The sequence below is a fragment of the Lycium ferocissimum genome, chromosome 6 (genome assembly GCF_029784015.1).
Source record: "Lycium ferocissimum isolate CSIRO_LF1 chromosome 6, AGI_CSIRO_Lferr_CH_V1, whole genome shotgun sequence".
NCBI classification, from domain to species: Eukaryota; Viridiplantae; Streptophyta; class Magnoliopsida; order Solanales; family Solanaceae; genus Lycium; species Lycium ferocissimum.
Window position 1 is genome coordinate 26,204,914 of NC_081347.1, and position 17,077 is coordinate 26,221,990.

General features: G+C 39.7%; 1 protein-coding gene across 2 annotated transcripts in view; it reads left to right on the plus strand.

Moving 5' to 3' along the window:
• LOC132059578 (protein ILITYHIA) overlaps window positions 1-17,077 on the plus strand; it is a 42,860-nt gene that overhangs the window by 13,397 nt on the left and 12,386 nt on the right. For both annotated transcript variants that reach the window (XM_059452222.1, XM_059452221.1), the window contains exons 18-34: window positions 8,426-8,722; window positions 8,850-8,966; window positions 9,055-9,156; window positions 9,235-9,384; window positions 10,777-10,941; window positions 11,036-11,212; window positions 11,676-11,798; window positions 12,005-12,085; window positions 12,180-12,296; window positions 13,636-13,808; window positions 14,683-14,760; window positions 14,900-15,047; window positions 15,608-15,730; window positions 15,825-15,881; window positions 15,971-16,081; window positions 16,189-16,380; window positions 16,459-16,632. In XM_059452222.1, coding sequence (XP_059308205.1) covers window positions 8,426-8,722; window positions 8,850-8,966; window positions 9,055-9,156; window positions 9,235-9,384; window positions 10,777-10,941; window positions 11,036-11,212; window positions 11,676-11,798; window positions 12,005-12,085; window positions 12,180-12,296; window positions 13,636-13,808; window positions 14,683-14,760; window positions 14,900-15,047; window positions 15,608-15,730; window positions 15,825-15,881; window positions 15,971-16,081; window positions 16,189-16,380; window positions 16,459-16,632 — 2,385 coding nt within the window. The remainder of the gene's footprint in view (window positions 1-8,425; window positions 8,723-8,849; window positions 8,967-9,054; window positions 9,157-9,234; window positions 9,385-10,776; window positions 10,942-11,035; window positions 11,213-11,675; window positions 11,799-12,004; window positions 12,086-12,179; window positions 12,297-13,635; window positions 13,809-14,682; window positions 14,761-14,899; window positions 15,048-15,607; window positions 15,731-15,824; window positions 15,882-15,970; window positions 16,082-16,188; window positions 16,381-16,458; window positions 16,633-17,077) is intronic.

The following is a 17,077-nucleotide window of genomic DNA, read 5'->3' on the forward strand; positions in this document are numbered from 1 at the left end:
GTGAGTCTGTGACTACAAGAACATCATACCCAATATATTCCCACAAGTGGGGTATGGGAGGGTAGAGTGTATGCAGACCTTACCCCTACCTTGAGGAGGTAGAGAGGTTGTTTTTGAAAGACCCCTGTCTCAAATGACACAAAACAAAGAAGCTAGAAAAATACAATGTAGGATTAAAAAGGCATAGCAAGTAAGACATAACCAGCAATAGAGAAAGCTACATAGCATCAAGAGCAAAATAAAGCGATAACCGAAGCACAAGAAACAAACTATAGTAGCAGAAATCCAAAGCCAGTGAGTAATGCTAATACTATCTACCCACCAAGCCTATCCCACAGGGGAGTGAGAAGACGCTCAACTACCTTCTAACCTTCTACCCTAATCCACGAACTCTATATCGTGGAGATATATAACCTAGGTCTTGACTTTAGCGAACTTAGTTTAAGAAGTGAACACTTGATGGATGTTTGTTTATAGATTTGTATTTGTTATTACCGGTTATTTACATATCATGGATTGCTGCAGTGCTCTGTTTGAAAGAATGCAAGCCAAAGCCAAACTTGCGTTCCTTATTTGTTTGTGATAACACTAATTGTTACCTCTTTCCTTATACTGTCATTGCTATCGAGTCTTTGGCCGTATACTTACACACACTGTGGTTCACGCGAGATGTTCTCTTACACTCCTCCACCCCTTCTTCGGATTCTCTGGTTTCAGAGTTGGTACGGTAATTGTACTACGTACCTTCTCGCAGACATTCAGTCCCACTCTGGAAATTCCTAGGAGAAAATCTTATTCTAGAAAAAAAGAAGTCACGTTGCATACATCTTAGGCAGGACAATCCAAGGTACTATCGCTGCAATTAGGAAGCCGCCCTTTGTCAAAGGTTTGGAACCTGAATGACATACCCCTCTATGTGAATTGATGAAATGATCCTTAAGATAGGCACAAAATGATTTTTTTTTAAGCAAACAATACTTATCATATCCTTTACCCCTTTTCTTTCAAATGGAAATTAATCAAAACTTACCCGATATCCAAATGCTAGTCTCGCCATAACGACCTACAGTGGAGGAATATCAAAGTGGCACACGGGGGCAAATCCGACGACATACGGGGTCCTTGATGTCACCGATGGGTATTCGAGCTAACAACACTCTCACCAAATTGCGATAGAATTTTGGGACTTCGTAACATTCAGATTTTTGGATTTCGAGATGACTCCTACCTTGGAGGAAGTTGGCGGATTCACCAACCTGCCATTCGAGGGATGATGCTGGCACTCCCATCTTTCATATCCGGGTTCTTAAGTATTTTGAGATTTCATGTCTACCCTGTCTTAAGGAATGTAGCGAATAATCGGGTAAGATTTGACTATCTTTTCCAAAGGTTTGGTCGCCGAGAGAGTTTTGATCGATATCAGAACGAGTTTGCATGCGACCGAGGAAGGTGGGAATGAATGAGGCCCCATGTCTTCGCAATGGCCTTGTTGGAAGTTCTAGTTTTCCCGAAGATAGCACATCAGATCAGCATCAACTTCACGGGCGCTAATCGCGAGCATTTTCGCGGGACGAAACGAGTTGACATTGGTTCTACGATCCTTGCGAAATGCTCGAGCGGTGTCGGCTTGCTCGAGGGACACAACTTTTTTTTTTTTTTTTTTTTTTCGAGGTGCAATCTTTTGCTACAGCTTTGGGCTGTTGAACACTTCTACAGCGTCTCCCGATCATGGACTATTGCATAGACACCCGCAACACAATTCGGAGTCGTGAAATAATGAGGTATTGGGATGCACCTTTAGAAGAGGAGTGGCGCAGATTCCTGATTCAGCTTACGGGAGATTCCATTCAGTGGAAAAATCCTTGGTTGGCAGGGGAACCTTTGGTAAGGACCGCAGATTTGTACTTCATTGAGTTGATTGGGTTGGATGGAATTCAGCCGTATTCGCCTCTCAGAGTCACGAGACAGTTTGGAGTTATACAAGGATGTCCCTTTCTGGTCCCATATGGCGCTACATGAGGACGGTTATGATGGGGTTGTTCCTGCAACGCGAGTGAGAAATCTGCAAAGCGAATGAGACATTGTGATCATGATCAATATGGGAGAAGAGAGTTGGTGCACGGCTGAGTACTATGCCTGGTATAACGTAGGAGGCCTTGCGCTCTGGCCTTTTTTTGGAAATTTAAAAAGAAAAAGAAATCCTAGTCTATCACCCTTGTTTTGGCCGTGGTGCACCGGCCCTTCAGTTACGATCGGGTCCCTCGTCATACTTACGGTCTTCCTCTTGGTCTGTCTCTATCTCCCAACCCGCCTTTGGATCGTACTCGGGTCCCTCCTCCATGTCATGTCCTGCAGGCCTATACTCGGATTGTACCGCCCGGTTCTTCACGGATATCTCGCCGTATGCTCGAGTGACTCCTCCGGCCTTAACCTCTATTGCTCATCAAGCCCCTCGTGGTCATACATTGTAGGATCATGCTCTGGTTCCCATTCCGGATCTTTCTCTAGATCCTCTTCCATTTCTTCATCTGTCTCTATCGGATCTTCTTCTGGATCCTCTTCCATCTCTTCTTCTGACTCTACCGGATATTCTTCTTCATCTACCAACTGTGTCATGTGGTTCACCGAACCTAGAATGACCTGCCTGAACATGGCGGTAGTGACGTCCATGATGGGTAGTATTTCAAATGTAAGCCAAGTGGCTACCGCAAAGTCTGTGAACCCTTCAAATCCATCTTCACTCTGCAAGAGCTCAAGGCCTCCTACGTTATACCAGGCATAGTACTCAGGTGTGCACCAACTCTCTTCTCCCATATTGATCGTGATCACAATGTCCCATTCGCTTTGCAGATTTCTCACTCGCATTGCAAGAACAACCCCATCATCGCCGTCCAGATGTAGCGCCATATGGGACCAGAAAGGGACATCCTTGTATAACTCCAAACTGCCTCGTGACTCTGAGAGGCGCATATGGCTGAATTCCGTCTAACCCAATCAACTCAATGAAGTACAAATCTGCGGTCCTTACCAAAGGTTCCCCTGCCAACCAAGGATATTTCCACTGAATGGAATCTCCCGTAAGCTGAATCAGGAATGCGCGCCACTCCTCTCCTAAAGGTGCATCCCAATATCTCATTCTTACATGACTCCGAATTGTATTGCGGGTGTCTATGCAGTAGTCCATGATCCGGAGACGCTGTAGAAGTGTTCAACGGCCCAAAGCTGGGAAAAGTTGTGTTCCCTCGAGCAAGCTGACAGCGCTCGGAGCATTTCGGCAAGGATCATAGGAACCAATGTCAACTCGTTTGGCCCTGCGAAAATGCTTGTGAATAGCGGCAGGAGGTTGATGCTGATCTGATGTGCTATCTTCGGGAAAACTAGAACTCCCAACAAGGCCATTGCGAAGACCCGGGGCCGCATTCATTCCCACCTTCCTCGGTCGCATACAAACTCATTCTAATATCGATTAAAACTCGCTCGGCGACCAAACCTTTGGAAGAGATAGTCAAATCTTACCCGATTATTCGCTACATTCCTTAAGACCGGGTAGACATGAATTTCCAAAATACTTAAGAACCTTTGTCCTAATATGAAAGATGGGAGTGCCAGCATCCTTTCCTCGAATGGCAGGTTGGTGAATCCGCCAACTTCCTCCAAGGTAGGAGTCATCTCGAAATCCAAAAATTTGAATGTTGCGGTAGCAGGGTCCCAAAATTCTATCAGTAATTTGGTGAGAGTGTTGTTAGCTCAAGTACCCATCAGTGACATCAAGGACCCCAGATGTTGTCGGATTTCCCCCTGTGTGCCACTTTGATATTCCTCCACCAGGTTTGCAGGTCATGAGGAGGTGAGACTAACATTTGGATATTGGGTAAGTTTTGGTTAATTTCCATCTGAAAGAAAAGGGGGTAAAGGATATGATAAGTATTGTTTGCTTTAAAAAAAATCATCTTGTGTGTATCTTAAGGATCATTTCATCAATTCACATAGAGGGGGTATGTCATTCAGGTTCCGAACCTTTGACAAAGAGCAGCTTCCTAATTGCAGCGACAATACCTTGTATTGTCCTGCCTAAGGTGTCTGCAACATGACTTATTTTTCTCTAGAATAAGATTTTCTCCTAGGAATTTCCAGAGTGGGACTGAATGTCTGCGAGAAGGTACGTAGTAAAACTACCGTACCAACTCTGAAACTAGAGAATCCGAAGAAGGGCTGGAGGCGTGTAAGACAACACCTCGCGTGAACCACACACTGTGTAAGTGTACGGCCAAAGACTCGATAGAAAGTGCAATGACAATAGAAAAAAGCAGTAACAAGTAGTGTTTTCACAAACAAGTAAGGAACACAAGTTTGGCTTTGGCTTGCGTCCTTTCAGACAGAGCAGTGCAGCAGTCTATGATATGTAAATAATCGGTAATAACAAATACATATAAATAAACAAACATCCCTAAGGGGATTGATTGATGGACCTTGGGCTGTGTATGGAGATTTTAATGTCACTAGGTTCATCTCAGTAAAAAGGAGTTGTACCAGAAGAACAAGGGGCATGAAGGAATTTTCAGACCTTATTGAAGACATGAAGCTGGTTGATCTTCAATTAGAAGATGCCAAGTTCACATGGTTTAAAGGGGACAATCAAGAAGTAGATCTAGAATTACTTCCATTGGCTTTACATGGTGGATCTTGGAACAGAGTCAAGGAATGCTGGAACTCTTGTAATTTCCGGGGAAGACCTGATTTCATACTAGCTTAAAGCTCTTAAAATTAAGCTAAAGGAGTGGAGTAGAATTGAGCAAGGAAACTTGGGTGCACTAAGGAGATCCTTGCTAAGCAAAATGGCAGAACTGGATGCAGTTCTTGAAAGAAGGAGGATGACAGAAGATGAGACAGTCAGAAAGGCAACAAAGCTGATTAAAAATGAAAGATATCATGGAGACAAAATTCAAGGTCTCTATGGTTAAAGGAGCGTGATAGAAATGCAAAGTTCTTTCACAAGATGGCAAATGCACATAAAAGATACAACAATATTGATCAACTGCTTGTTCAAGGGGAAATAACACAGGATCCAGCCAGGATTGAAGGAGAAATTGTTGGTTACTATCAAAAGCTATATTCAGAAACAACAAAATAGAGGCCTACATATCATTTCACTAACTGCCAAGTATTGACAGAGGAGGAGAAGGAGTCACTGCAAGGGAACTTTGAGGAAAGTGAAGTGCTGAAATGTTTAAAGTTATGTGCAGCTGATAAAGCACCTGGTCCAGATGGCTTCACCATGGGATTCTTCATCAAATGCTGGGAGGTAGTGAAGCTAGATATAATGAATGCACTTCAAAATTTTCATGAACAAGAAATGTTTGAAAAAGGTTTAATTCCACATTCATAGCTCTTATACGAAAGAAGAAAGGGGCTAAAGAGTTGAAGGATTTCGGGCCAATTAGCTCGATTGGCAGCATTTACAAGATTTTTTCTAAAGTACTTACTGGAAGATTGAAAAGAGATGGATAAACAGGTAGACTCCCAACAAATGGCCTTCATCAAAGGCAGGCAAATCATGGATGCTGTGTTAATAGCCAATGAAGCAGTAGACTCTAGAATGAAGCAGAAGAAGCCTGGAATCTTATGCAAACTTGATATTTAGAAAGCATATGACCATGTTAATTGGGGATATCTTCTGAGATTATTGGAGTGTATGGGTTTTGGGCAAAAAGTGGATTCATTGGATCAAATACTGTATCTCAACAGTTAAGTTTTTGTGATGATGATCTCAACAGTAAGTTTCTTAGTATTGGTAAATGGGTCACCAGCAGGTTTTTTCCAGTACTCAAAGAGGACTCGGGCAAGGAGACCCACTATCACCTTTTCTGTTTCTGATAGCTATGGAGGGTCTCAACAAAATGGTTAAAACTGCAAATGTCAATGGATGGATGAGAGATTTTGATGTTGCAAGAGCTGGTAGGGAGAATCTGGAGATTACCCACCTACAATATGCAGATGATATTCTCATATTTTGTGATGCAGAAGAAGAACAACTTAAATCTTGAGGGTAATTCTGGTTTTATTTGAAGGATTTTCTGGTTTACATATCAATTGGAGAAAAAGTTTCTTATACCCCATTAATGAAGTGCCAAACATGGAGTTGTTAATGCTATCTTAGGTGGTGAAATTGGTGCTCTACCAACCACCTGTCTTGGAATGCCTTTAGGAGCAAAGTCTAAATCCACAGGAATTTGGAACAACGTGGTTGAGAAATGTGAGAAGAAACTGGCAAGATGGAAGACTCAGTATATATCCTTGGGTTGTAGGTTGACACTTGTTAACTCTGTTCTTGATGCTCTACCAACATACATGATGTCTTTGTTCCCTGTTCCCACAGGGATTATCAAAAGGTTGGATAGCATATGGAGGAACTTCCTGTGGCAAGGGAACAAAGAAAGGAAAGGATACCACCTGGTAAAGTGGAAAGCTTTGTTAGTAGGGAAGAAATATGGAGGGTTGGGGATAAAGAATCTGGGAATTCATAGTAAAGCACTCAGAATGAAATGGTTATGGAAGTACAATAATGATAATGAGAATCAACTTTTGTGGGGGAAGGTCATCAGAGCTAAGTATGAAGAGGAAGATAATTAGATGACAAAAGTGGTTACCACGCAATATGGAGTAAGTTTATGGAGAGCCATCTGAGCATTGTGGGATGAATTCAAGCTAAATACCAAGATACAAGTGGGCAATGGGGCAAAGACTGATTTCTGGAAGGATGTATGGCATGAGGCAGGAAAGATGGCATCGCTTTTCCTGGACATACATAATCTTGTACTGCACCAGCAAAGGAGTATAGCAGATCATTGGACACCTCAAGGAAGGAGCTTTAATTTCAGGAGGCAATTAAATGACTGGGAAATTCCAAGGGTGGCTGAATTTTTTAGTACAATAGAGCAGTTCAGTGGACTGGAGGCAAGGAAAGATGTGTTATGGTTGCAGGACAATAGCAAAGGAATCTTCAAGGTAAATTTAGCTTACAGATGGATGAATCAGGAGAGTCAACAACTAAACACCTGCCATGGAAACAAATCTGGAAAACAAAAGTTCCACATAAAGTAGCATGTTTTATATGGTTACTAGCTAAGGAAGCAGTGTTGACACAGGAAAATTTGATGAGAAGAGGGTTGCCACTATGCTCCAGGTTTTTTTTTTTTGTGGTGATAATGCTGAGACAGTTAATCATCTATTTCTACATTGCAAGGTAACAGGACAACTATGGAGATTATTCTTAAATCTTAAAGGTATATCTTGGACTATGCCTGAAAGATTACAGAGGCACTTCACAGTTGGGAGGAAGCAGGGTTGCAGGCAAAGAACAGAGGTAGATGGAGAATTGTCCCTGCAAGCATTTGGTGGACAATCTATAAGGAGAGAAACTTTAGGTGTTTTGAGAATGTAGAAAATAGTATCCAAAAAATCAAGTTGAATTGTCTTTTGTTATTATGTTTCTGGTGTAATCAGGTCTATTCCAATGACACAGTCTCCATCATTGATGTATTAGATTCAATGTAGGAGTAGGATTTCAGAAAGTAGGAATACTTTTGTAAATATGGTTCAGTACAACCTATGTACTGTTTTGATCAGGATGAAATATAGATACAGTTACCAATTTTTTTTTTTTAAAAAGGAGGGGAACACAATCCCTGCATGCATCTTGGTGGATGATTTGGAAGGAGAGGAACCTCAAGTGTTTGAAAAAATAGAGCCCAGCCAATCAGTAAAATCATGGTTGACTACATATTCTTGCTGTCATTTTTTGTGTAAAAATGAACAAAGAAGGACAGAGAGCTCATAGAGTTCATCAGTGTTATACAGGACTGGGAAGTTTCCTTTTGTAGTCATGTAAATGCCCACATGCCCAGATCCTTGCAGACTATCTAGGTTAATATATAAGAAAGTCAGGTGCAATATTTTGATCTAGAGCACCTCCTTGGTGCTGCCTATTAAGCTTTAATTTGCGAGATCCAAAAAAATCTATGTAGTCAAGCTGGAAAATAGATGTTGATTTGTAGTACAAGTGGGAAGTGAAAGATTAGGAAAACTAATTATGCTAGGGGCAGGTAGTAAACATTTTTTTCATCTTTGTTAAGTTTATCAGTCTTCAACCATCGAATCGCTCATTTGACCCTTTTCTCCCTTGATTCACTTTTGTAGACTGATATCCATGTGTTTTCGTGAACTTGAGTTAAGACTTAACCCAAACTAGTTGATACCTTCTGGATTTTTATGTCTTATCAAAATAATTTAAATCCGCGTGCCTATAATAACAACGGAAAAGAATTCTGTACCATTCTGTAACTGTTCTTGTGTATAGGTTGTACTTTTGAGGGTCGTACCCTTGTATGTTGCTGTCTTTAACTCTTTTATTCAATCTAATCTTTAGGTGAAGTTTATCAATCCTCTACTACGGTCACCAATAGTTGGTGGTGTGGCGTATGGAACCCTGGTGAAGCTTTCAAAGTGTACTGCTACTCCACTTTGTAACTGGGCTCTTGAAATTGCAACAGCCTTAAGGTTAATTATGTCAGAGGATGTTAATGTCTTATGGGGTCAAATTCCTTCTGCTGGCGAGGAGGTATCAAATGAAAGGCCCGGTCTCTTTGAGTGTGTAACAAATGGCTTATCCATCTCTTGCAAAACTGGGCCTCTCCCTGTGGATTCGTTTACTTTTGTTTTCCCTGTAAGTTTGTGGCCCGATCATGTCTAGCATACTCCTACAACTTTAATTTTCTGGTAGTTATTCTTTCCTTGTCACTGAGACACTGACTTTTTCTGATGTATTATTTTTCTTTTTGTTGGATGCATAGATTATAGAGAGAATATTGTTATCTCCCAAGAAGACCAGACTTCATGATGATGTTCTCAAGATAATATTCTTGCATTTGGATTCGTTCTTACCCCTACCAAGAGTTCAAATGCTCTCAGTTACGATCACTACAGCTTCTTGTTGTTTATACCCTGATTATCATTCCTGTAATCTATTTCTGAATGGTTATCTTGGTGTTTTTGTAGGTTCTGTATCATGTCCTGGGTGTTGTTCCTGCTTATCAAGCATCTATTGGACCAGCATTAAATGAGTTATGCCTTGGGCTGCGGCCAGCTGAAGTGGCATCTGTATGTGATGTGGTTATGAATTTCTTCTGTGAGCTTCACATGACACTTATAATCTCTTGTGGTTCATGGTCTGTGCAGGCTTTATGTGGTGTTTATGCTAAAGATATCCATGTAAGAATGGCTTGCTTAAATGCTGTGAAATGCATTCCTGCTCTGGCTAGTCATTCTGTCCCTCAAAGTAGTGAAATTGCCACCTGCATCTGGCTTGCTTTACATGATCCTGAAAAGGTATTGCGTTCTTGTAAAAGTTTCTTTTCTAGTGATAAATGCTTAACTCTTGATTTTCAGTTTCCTTAAATATTAATAATGACATATTGTTCGGATTTGCACAATGACCAGTAAGGGATAATGCTTCGATCAAGTTGAATGAATCCCGTGCATATGTTTAGTGTCTATTTCCATTATTGTTGTACTCTTGCATGACAACTGGCATCAAGTACGGTATGTTTCCAAATTTCATTAGTAGCAAAAATGCAAGATTTCACGTCAGAAAAGAGTTTAGACTTTTAGTCTAGCTTAACATTCCACAACATAATGAGCTCCAATGTTCTTACCCGGGCCAGGAGGCAACTGGATTTACTTCTTTTCGCTTCTGTTTTTGCTGGAGAGGTGTTCCTATTCTCCTAGTGAGTGTGAGATTTTAATTTTATGATTTCTTCTTGTGACATAAGACATCCGTCGACACCGTTCGAATTGTTTTACAGCTCCCATATCATTTTAGTTGGGGTATAAGCGGCATATACATTGTCCGGACTTGTAAGTTGAAAGTTCAACTTGAAAAAACATAAACTACAAAAATAAATAAATTAGAGGAGATACAGGTGCACTATGTAATGTTTTCCAATTAGTGTTGCCGTAACAAAAGTGCAAAATGAACATGCATCTAAATATTTTGGGTTCTGTGCTTCCTAGAATTGGTCCTACTCAAGAAGCATCTTGGTAACTACTTGTAGGAGGGTGCATTAATGCGTTATTTATTTTGTCCCTCTGGTTGGCTAGTCTGTAGATCTGGTTTGGTTCCTCCCGTACCTGTTACTTTGAAGAAATTGGACAATTATTGCATGTATTTGGTGGACTGTTTGGACTGAAATAAATTAATGATGTTTTAACAATTCTGTGAGTTCCACCAACAAGCTACAGTCTAATTGTATATTTTTGTTTTGCTTATGTTGTAAGATGGAACACGTAAATGAAGCTGAAACAGTCCACAAACATTAGAATCCCTACAAAATTAGACGGGGCTCGCTTTCGCTGTTTGTTCTTTTGCTACATTGTACAGTCCCAATAGCACATCCTTGTTGCTGTTCTAATTTATAAAATAATTTACCTTTCCAAAAAGAAATTGGCAATTGCTGGACTAACCAAATGATCCTTGCCAGATTTTATAGTTCCGCTTTCCTGTTAGTTGGAAGTGACAAAAAGCAATGGGTTGATCTTATGATATTTGCTGAATTAGTTAATCGACTATAAGTCTTGAATGTTTTATGTTAGGTTGTCTATGTAGCAGCAATCCAGACATTCATTTCAAATTTTGTGTACTAAGCGTTGTTGTGATTCGGTATTTCTATTTTATGTCCAATATGTTATCATGACAGTATGAACTGTGTGTTCTCTATTCAGTGTGTTGCCGAAGCTGCTGAACACATCTGGGATCATTACGGCTATGACTTAGGGACAGATTACTCTGGCATTTTCAAAGCCCTTTCCCATGTTAATTATAATGTGCGAGTGGCTGGCGCTGAGGCCTTGGCTGCTGCTTTAGATGAAAGTCCAGATACGATACAGGTTTAATTAGTTTCTATGTTCTGTTTTCTGGAAATGTATAAAAAAATTCTTAACTGACTAGTGTGGATGTCTTTTGGATAAACAACGCTTTCAGGAATGTCTCTCAACTTTATTTTCTTTGTACGTCCGTGATGTTGGTTCTGGTGAAGACAACATTGATATTGGCTGGATAGGCAGACAAGGAATTGCATTGGCTTTGCTTTCTGTGGCAGATGTTCTTAGAGCAAAAGACCTTCCTGTTGTTATGACATTCCTAATTTCAAGGGCACTGGTAATAATTTCTTTCTCAGAATGAGGTGTTGTTAATCATGTCTAAGTTTTAATGTATCATACTGGATGGTAAAACCTAAGATCTGCATTTTTTCTTTTTGTTCTTTATCTCTCTCTCTCTCTCAAAGATTGCTAATGATATAACCAGCAGGTGCACGAAAGTCTTACTTACTTTCGTGCATGCTGATTTTGGCAATGTTCTTCTATGAGTTTGTCTTGTTTTAGTGACACTAAACATGGGAACTCTAAAAATTGAAAGATCCTTGCAGAGATATTTCTTACCTCCTTATATTAAAAGGTTTAAAGCGCACATCTCTCGATAAGTAGTAACTGATTTATGAAGTGTGGTGCTTCACTTGGTTTTTGTTAACCATCAAAACAAGACATTTTGGAAATATATGAAATTTCAAAAGAAAAGGTTATGTCCTATTTGGGTTTGAGTAATGGGATCTTTGGACTCGCAGGCAGATCCTAATGCAGATGTTAGAGGAAGAATGATCAATGCCGGCATAGTTATTATTGACAAACATGGAGGAGATAATGTCTCATTGCTATTCCCTATTTTCGAAAACTACTTGAACAAAAAGGTACGACATATTTGTTGACAGCATCATCTATTTGTTTTACTGTTTAGAGGTTTTATACCTTTGGGTTGGGGATGAATGATCAGTTTTTGAGTTTTTCTTGTTGACTCCTATTGCCCTTTTGTGGCAGTTAAAAGCTAGTTATAGTCTTCGAAAATAGATCATATGTTAAATATCTGACAATGACCAACTGATTGGTGATTGTGCAGCCTTCAGATGAGGAGAAATATGATCTGGTCCGTGAAGGTGTGGTAATATTTACCGGAGCTTTGGCAAAGCATTTGTCCAAGGTAATTGATCTTCCTTCTTATAAACATGGTCCACAGTAAACAATGGCGACTTCTGAAGATTCTGGTTTCTAATACCATATCTATTTTGGAATAGGATGACCCTAAGGTTCACACAGTTGTAGAGAAGTTGCTGGATGTATTGAATACTCCTTCTGAAGCTGTTCAGCGAGCTGTCGCTACCTGCCTTTCTCCACTTATGCAAGCAAAGCAGGTTAGTTCAGCATCTTCTAGAAAGCTTCTTTATACTATGCAACTTTAACAAACAAGAAATTTTTGCCACATGCCATGAGTGGAAATCTTGAACAATCTGCAGTTACTACACTCCTGGCCTAACAGACAAAGGTGTCTGCTCTTGTTTACTGCCAGGTTATGTAGACTCTTCATGACGTACATGTGTCAGAAGGGTATGTTTTGGGCTTGGGTACTTTATCTATATCCTACGGGAATACATCTTAAACTTGCTAAAATTTAGATGAGTCTGACCAATAAAAAAAAGGAGACGTGCCTGTACCCAATCCATATCTTTGTCCATGTCCACGTCCATGTCCACGGCCACGTCCATATCCATATCCATATCCATATACGAGTCCACATATAATATAATAGGTTTACTGCATGGAATGATATATCTTATTTCCTAGTGAGTTGTGCTAGCTTTACATCCCTCCTCTAGAACCTGAGTCTGACCAAATTAAAAAAAAGGAGACGTGCCTGTACCCAATCCATATCTTTGTCCATGTCCACGTCCATATCCATATCCATATACGAGTCCACATATAATATAATAGGCTTACTGCATGGAATGATATATCTTATATCCTAGTGAGTTGTGCTAGCTTTACATCCCTCCTCTAGAAGGGTTCTTACTTTTAGCAAAGCAAGTAACAAAGAACCAACGTGACAATTTTCGGAACCATCTGTTATCATCCTAATTTGCATGATCTTGCAGTTACGCCTTTTTAGTTCTAGGATGAGTAAAATCCAATATCTTAAGCCATATTGGATTTTGGTTCCTTTTTCCTTCAGGCTATCAGTGTTCTGAGGTGGTAACTGGAGACTTAACTACAGACCTACTCTCATGTATTTACCATGTTAATCCCGATAGTTCCTTGAGATATTTCTGAAGGAATTCTTGTCTCACATAGCTTTTGAGTTTGTTTTGTAATTCAAATTTCTGGAGGGGATTTTGTTCATTTCAACCTTAAACATCTATTTGAAAATGATGGCAAGTAATAATGAGGAGGAAAGTGGTATATGATCTCCACTTTCTCTTCCAATCCAGTTTGGTGCTGCTCCTAGCATTCTCTCTCCTTCTTGTCCTGTACTGATAATCTCCTTCTTGTCCTGTACTGGATAAAGTCAAGGAAATATAAATTACTAATTTGTGTCCTAGTTCGGTTTCTATAATTTTGACCTTGTTTCTTTGAAATTTTTCTTCCTTAGTAATCCCTCTTTCTTTCTGCTGTCCAACAATATTTTTTTGTTAGTTTATATCTAATTTGCAAACTGAAACTGGATTCTCTTTTTGCCCATCTCTTCTTTTCCACCAGGAGGATGCACCATCTCTGGTTTCTAGGCTTTTGGATCAGCTAATGAAGAGTGACAAATACGGAGAGCGCCGTGGTGCAGCATTTGGACTTGCAGGGGTGGTTAAGGGATTTGGAATAGCTTGCCTAAAGAAATATGGCATTGTAGCGGCATTACATGAAGGTTTTGCTGACAGGTTAGTCGTGTGGCATGTTTCAATCACTCTAAATTAGGGGTTGAGTTATTCTGTGATTTAACTCAGTAATTTTCTCTCCTTTTCCAAGGATTTGATGAAATGTCATGAATAGCAACCAAGTTGAGACATAATATTGTAGAATTAGTGAGAAGAACTCATTCTTCTATTTTTTTTTTTTTGTGTGTGTGTGCTAGACATTGTTGATATGAAATTTCAAGGTTATGATCGCTTAACATATAGGCTTTTATAACAATCTTAATTGATAAAAATCTTCTGTATGCCTTTGTGGCTCGATTGTGTGATTTTGCTTATGTCTTAAAAGTATAAAATAGATAAATGTTCTCTTGGCTTAATTTTCAATTAAATCTCCCTGTCTGCACCTGTCTGCAACAAGAAAAAAGGGGAAAAGTGACTTTGTTATCTTTCAGCTTGCCACCTCTTTTCTTTATAGTTGCTACTAAGTTCGAGCTCCTAACTTTAGAGGACTTTTTCATGAAATGTCTAACATCTTATTAGCTGTGTTCTGACCATAGTTACGTGTTTCTAATATGATCTGGGAGTTGTTCATGCAGTTACCGGATTATACTTTAGTATTGAAAAGGATAGGACCTGTATAGACCGGAATAGACAAAATAGGACCCATACATCCAATCCAAACTAATGTGGGGTTGAAGTGTAGTTTGTTGTTTTCTATTATAATATTGAATTTTAGGTTATTTCTTGAGTGGCATTTCAGCTAGCAATAATTGACATTCAACATTGTTTCACTGATATGGCTTTGTCATGAGGTTGCGGATTTCATTATATTTCAGTGACTGCCCCTCTACATATGAAAGTTTCTGCTTCCAGGATCTGAATCAATTTCTATTTGCAGGAATTCGGCTAAGAGCCGTGAAGGAGCACTGCTTGCATTTGAATGCTTCTGTGAGAAGCTTGGGAAGTTGTTTGAACCGTATGTCTGCGTGTGTATCAATTTATATTTCTTTTTTCCAGAAAATGATACAAATGAAATGCTTATCCTTGTATGTAATTTGAACTTGGATTTGGAATTAATCAGCTTGGTTTCACCTGTCTCCCTGTTTTTCCTTCAGGTATGTAATTCAAATGTTACCGTTCCTCTTGGTTTCATTCTCTGATCAAGTGATTGCGGTGCGTGAAGCTGCTGAATGTGCTGCTCGGGCAATGATGTCTCAGCTTAGTGCTCAAGGAGTGAAACTAATTCTTCCATCACTTTTAAAGGTTCTTAATTTAGCTTTTCCCCTTTACCTTACCTCAGTGCCATTGACTACCCGTACTATTTTGGTTGAGTGATGTGGTTAACTGGATGATGAGTAATCTTGCATAATGTAGTTTATGCACACTTAGAGAGTGCTCTTATAAAGACATGCTCGAAATTCTTTTCCAGTGTACATCTATTCCAAAAGGGTCGTGTAGTTAAAGTAAAAATTATAGGTCTTGAGAATGCTCTTCTGATGATGAGAAATTGTTGCACAGGGGGCCACGTTGGTTAACCTTGAGGACTGTTTGAATTTTTGAAGAACAAGTGTAATGTTTCATGAATGCTTGTATTGGCGGTTAGATTAACTTTTGGCATCTGTGTATTTCATCTGAAATGACAGAATTGGATCCTCAGTTCCTTTGTTTAGAAACCTATATGGGTCTAAGATTACCAGAAAAACTTTGATATTCGGCTGTAGTTGATGAGTCCGCTATTATGAATCTTCCCAGATTCGCTAAACTCATTTATTTGTTAGCCTTCATTACATGAGACCTATGTTTACATTACTTTTCTGCATCAGGGACTTGAAGATAAAGCTTGGAGAACCAAGCAGAGTAGTGTACAACTTCTTGGTGCTATGGCCTACTGTGCTCCACAGCAATTGTCACAATGTCTCCCTAAGATTGTGCCCAAGTTAACTGAGGTTTGTTCTTTTGCATGCAAACTTAGTACTTACTGTCTCTGACTACAGTGCCGTGCTAGTCTCAGTTCCATACCACTTTGGTAATACTGTACAGGTGCTTACTGACACTCATCCCAAGGTTCAGTCAGCTGGACAGACAGCCCTTCAACAGGTTAAGCAATCTCATGATATAGTTTCTCTTACTTTCCGTGTTCTACTTCTTGCCATTTATTGTTTATTTATGTCTTTTGTTGAATATAGGTTGGGAGTGTTATAAAGAACCCTGAGATATCTGCACTTGTCCCTACTCTTCTAATGGGTCTTACAGATCCCAATGAGTATACAAGATACTCCCTTGATATTCTCCTCCAGGTAAATATGTTTACTGATAACATGTTATCTGGTTTCTATGTACCTCTTTGAAAATCTGGTTTTTATGTACTTGCTGATAATCTAATTCCTTGTTCCAATTCTTTCAGACAACCTTTGTGAATTCAATTGATTCTCCTTCTCTCGCGCTGCTAGTACCAATTGTACACCGAGGGCTTCGTGAAAGGAGTGCCGAGACTAAGAAGAAAGCTGCACAAATTGCTGGAAATATGTGTTCATTAGTGACAGAGCCTAAGGACATGATACCCTACATAGGACTACTGCTCCCTGAAGTTAAAAAGGTATGTCTGAAAATAATTGGAGTAACATATTATGATGAGTGCAAAAGTTCACTCAACATTATTTTCACATGGTTTTAGGTACTTGTGGATCCAATTCCTGAAGTTCGATCTGTTGCTGCAAGAGCCATTGGTTCTCTTATACGGGGGATGGGAGAAGATAACTTCCCAGACCTGGTGCCTTGGTTGTTGGATACTTTGAAGTCTGATGGAAGCAATGTTGAGCGTTCTGGGGCTGCACAAGGACTAAGTGAGGTATAATTATCTCATCCGGTGTTTCTTGGTTACATCTCTCTCTCTCTCCCTTTTCTGTTGTTATAAGGAGTTGAAAACCTCTCTTTTTTGTTTGGATTTTATTTCTAGAAGAAGCTGTCATTGGGGAGGCAAGCTTTTACTTTTTCACGTAAAATAAATTTTGGATATTAATTCTTAGTACTAGCATGGTCTCTCTTACCTGTGCTCTTTGATCAAGAAGGAACTATAATAGATCTCTTTTGGACTTATTTTCTTTCAATATTGTCGCCATGATTAAAGTTTTATGCTGTATGTACACTTTGCTTGCCCTCTTGCGCTGGTTTAGCGGGGTACTTTAGAGTAAGTTGGTGACATTGTTTGCATAAGCAAGTTGAAATAGATTTGAGCAGCTTTATCTTATTGGCTCTTCTCTCTTTTAAACTTGGCTGTCGTGGCGTGAGGACTA